Raw genomic sequence first — 3,834 nt, 5'->3', positions numbered from 1 at the left:
TGGACCCCCCCCCCCCCCACACACACACACACACACACACACCCCTGACTTGCAGGACTCTGTGGATCTGGAGGTCTGACGCGCTCCCCGCCTCCCCTCAGCTCCCCGGCTCTGAGAAAACCAGGTCTCCTCTCGAATGATGGACGGATAAATGAGGGCTTTGTAGACGGATGCGGATGACATTTATTTGTTGCGTGTCCGTCTGAGCTGTGGGGGTGTTTCCGCGCAGCTGTAAACCCGCGGACTCTCCTCCTTTTGTCACCACCTGCGCTCGAGCACCGGTGAAGGCGGCGGCTGCGCTCCAGGAAACTGAAACAATAAATAAAAAATAAAAAAAGGCATGTCAACCACCGGGGGAGTGCCTCCTTTCTTCCACGGCATCGTGGGCTCCGACAGCCCCCCCAGGCCCAGGCAGAAATTCTGTGGCGTGTTCTGCCCGGTGGAAGGCTCCGCGGACAGCAAGACGCTGGACTTTGACGCGCTGTCGGCGTGCAGAGGAAGGAGCGGCGGCGGCGGCGGCGCAGGAGTCACCAACCAGCCGAGGAAGGTGGAGATCCGGGAGAGCTCTGGGAAGGAAGCCCTCCAGAACCTGGATGACAATAAACGGGTGATTGTTTTCAATTTCACCTCCTAATTTTAGATCATTCCCCCCAAACCTCCTTTTTTAATGTCCACCTTGTTTTTTGCGCTTGAATCTCTGCGCAGATTCCATTTGTTGTTGCATTCCAGTCTTAAAAGCGTGCCACTTCCAGCCACCCATTTGAGTTATTTCATCTTGGATAATCCAGACAACTTGATCAGACTACATTTCCCAGAAAGCATTGTGTAGCTGAGTAAAAAGAGGGCCCATCATGCAGAGGAGCCAGAGGGAGTGGCCCTGTTAGAGTTCACCGCTCCTCTTTCTGACTGTTTGATGGTAAAACAAACACCCGCAGAACCCTCAGATGTGACCCTAAAGATGATTGAGTCGATTCATAAACGACTCACTTCATATAAAATCTCATTTTCCTTGAGGTTCCAGGTTCGCTTAGGTTCACATGCAGCAGAATTGAAGGCGTGCGCCTGCATGACTTGCAGGAAAACCTGCATGTTTCAGTTCAGAGGCAGGTTTTTAGAGTTAACTAATTATTCTCAGCACATCTAATTAGTTCCTTTATTTCATCTTTAGGCTCTCAGGGTGCAGTTAAAAGCTTTGGGCGTGTGTGTTGAGTCATGGTATCACGTTACGTATTGATTGGTTACAAATCCACTCTTCTGTATCTTTTACATCAAGCAGGACGTGTATGAAGTTGCTTCTTTCGTCTCTGATAACGAAACACTGATTTAATGATAATTTAAAAGTCATTTTTATTAACTTTGGGGGCATGTTTTGAAACAGGTTTACACGTTTAGAGCACAAAATGTGAAAAAAACATTGTTACGAGTTTGTCATTTCAGCTGGAGATTCCTCAACAGAATGCATATCGCCCGCCGCCTGTTTTGGTCACACTTTGACAATAACATGATGTGCACCCTCACAGTCAGAGTGCATCAGTCTCAGCTACTACCACACCAAATTTTCGTTCAACATTTGTAATTTTTTGGTTGGTAAAGTGTTGAATCATTAGATATTTTGCCTTTTATTCCAAATAGTAAGTTGCAACAATTTGTGCAGTTTGTTAGCACTCAGATATGTGTTGGGGATCAGTCTCAGCTACTACCACACCAAATGTTAGAGAGCTACAGCCATGTTTGGTGTTTTCTAAGGTCAGTTGGTTGTGGAGGCCATCTTGAATCGGGTTGGCTCCAAAGTTTAATCAGTTGTAGACACATACAAAGTGATGTTTTGTTCTGCAAGTTTCATAAAAAAGCTACTTATTACTTCATATTTTGCACTTTGGTTTTCCTAGTTTCACTTGACTATTAAGATCTTTACTCTTTGTTTTGTAAATATTAGACTTTAAACAGTAAATCGCTTGACCCCAAACATTCTTTTACATCCTTTCCTTAAAAAAAGAGCCTCCTCAAAATGACTCTTGTGAAAAGGACCTGTTTTCATTTCTGCACGACTACGACCTGCACAGAATGTCTTTAAAGTTGTCCTTCGCAAACGTTAGGGGTTGCAGGACAAATGCGGTGCAGCAAGTGGTCTGAAAAGTCAGAAACCATCGATAAAATCTGTAGCAAAGTCAGCCACCTTTTTCTCTGGTTGTTTCACAGATTTTAAAGGTTTTGTGAAGTAGAAACCAAAGTGCAGGACAAAACACGTCAAGGAACTCTCAAGAACAACGATGCATGGTGTTTTACAGAAGATTTTACTTTAAAAAGGAGGTACCTTGGGCTGTAAAGGGACAGTGCAAGTCTTTTGAAGTGGGGTTATTTGTTAAGGTTGAGCAGAAATTAAGCAGAAACCCACCAGAACAAATTCTAATCAACAAAGACTTCAGCACAGTAAAGCTCCTGCCAGTGAGGTGAGCTTAAATAAATTAAAATTAAAATTAAAAGCAATGGTCTTGTTTCCGGGGTCCCCCCTGATTCCTGGGGTTCTGGACTACTGCCCCTGCAGGCCTGTTGGAAAGTCCAGCCTTGTCACCAGCAGTTTGTCAGCTTTTTTTTTTACTGCAGCGGATGAAACTCTTGAGTTAAGATGGCTGCTGGGCGTTTCTTCTTCCTGGGAATGTTTGCAGGCTGCATCCCCCCCCCAACCACCATCACCACTAATCCATGAGAGCAATTGATGGCATTAGTGCTGCTCGCCTGTCAATGGAGCAGGGCGAGGCTCTGCGCATGCTCCGTGGGCTCCTTTCATGGAGAAGAGGCTCTGGAGCGACCCCTCCCTCCCTCCGCTCTTGTCTGACTCCGTCTGGGAAGAAAGAGGCTCTTGGTGGAGACCCGGGGAGGCTGTCAGGCAGCGGTACCGAGTTCGGACATAGTTGGATACTTTCGGGTTGATCAGCTGTGACCTACTTCCTCCTCCCTACTCCTCATCCTCCTCCTCATCATCATCATCCTCCGTCCTGAACGTCCCCGTTGGATTGATCCGAAAAAAGGCGCAGCGTAAAAAAAAGAAAGAAGAAGAAGCCGAACCACCGGTGAAGATGTCTGGCTACCAGGGCAAGAAGAACATTCCCCGGATCACAGTGAGTTCCTGACTCAATGCTGACCTTGTGTTCCGGTTCGGGCTCGTCTCGGGGCCTGCGGGTGTGGACGCAGGATGTCACCGGGGGCGGCGCGGACCGAGCGCCGCAAAAAAAAAAAAAAAAAAAAAGAAAGAAAATCTGATCTGAAAGCCGCAAAAAGCTGCTTCCTTCAGGACGCGTTCCGGGTTTTATTCCGACATCAGCTCATCTGGGATTAAACGGGCTTCAGAGCCGATCAATCAGTCGGTCTGTGTGGCTGAAAGCGTCCTGGTTTCTGCAGCATCTCTGCACCAAGCGCTCCCGTTCGGATCAAATCTGAGCTTTTTAAATGTTGTGTTTTCCCGCATCAGAGTCCCAGCTCTCCAGCCTTTGTCTCTGGCGTGCATTCCAGCAGGGATTTCATTGTTAGGGCGCTGTGTTTGGTGGGATATCACTGCTGGAGCAAACGGCGCGTCTGGACCAACTCTCTTTGTGTGTCTTTTGCTTCGGGAAGCCCATTTTTCTGAGGAGGCTGAGACGGTGACCGTGCCTCTATGTGCGGAGCTGATTATCCGTGGCGGGGCTGCAGGCATGGTGGAAAGTAGAGAACAAGGGAGGGGAAGGGAGGGGGCAGCCGGTGGCTCCTATTTCCTCCCATGTTCCTCCGTCAGCTGGTCAGGACAGGAGGCCACTGTGTGATCATCAGTGGAACAAAATATGGAGAATGGCTTTTTAA

The 3,834-nt window shown here is 47.8% G+C and overlaps 1 protein-coding gene across 2 annotated transcripts in view; it reads left to right on the top strand.

Moving 5' to 3' along the window:
- The first annotated feature begins 111 nt into the window (after nt 1-111).
- The window catches only part of dpysl2b (dihydropyrimidinase like 2b), a 28,151-nt gene continuing 24,428 nt past the window's right edge, over nt 112-3,834 (top strand). The window contains exon 1 of one of the 2 annotated variants that reach the window (XM_017425510.3): nt 112-607. In XM_017425510.3, coding sequence (XP_017280999.1) covers nt 341-607 — 267 coding nt within the window. In that variant the 5' untranslated portion in view covers nt 112-340. Of the gene's footprint in view, nt 608-2,775; nt 3,120-3,834 lie in introns of those variants that run through there. The other variant, XM_017425512.3, reaches the window with a different exon arrangement.

The sequence above is a fragment of the Kryptolebias marmoratus genome, linkage group LG14, assembly GCF_001649575.2.
Source record: "Kryptolebias marmoratus isolate JLee-2015 linkage group LG14, ASM164957v2, whole genome shotgun sequence".
Classification (NCBI taxonomy): Eukaryota; Metazoa; Chordata; class Actinopteri; order Cyprinodontiformes; family Rivulidae; genus Kryptolebias; species Kryptolebias marmoratus.
Note: the sequence above shows the minus strand (reverse complement) of the source record. Positions and strands in the feature narration are given on the sequence as shown.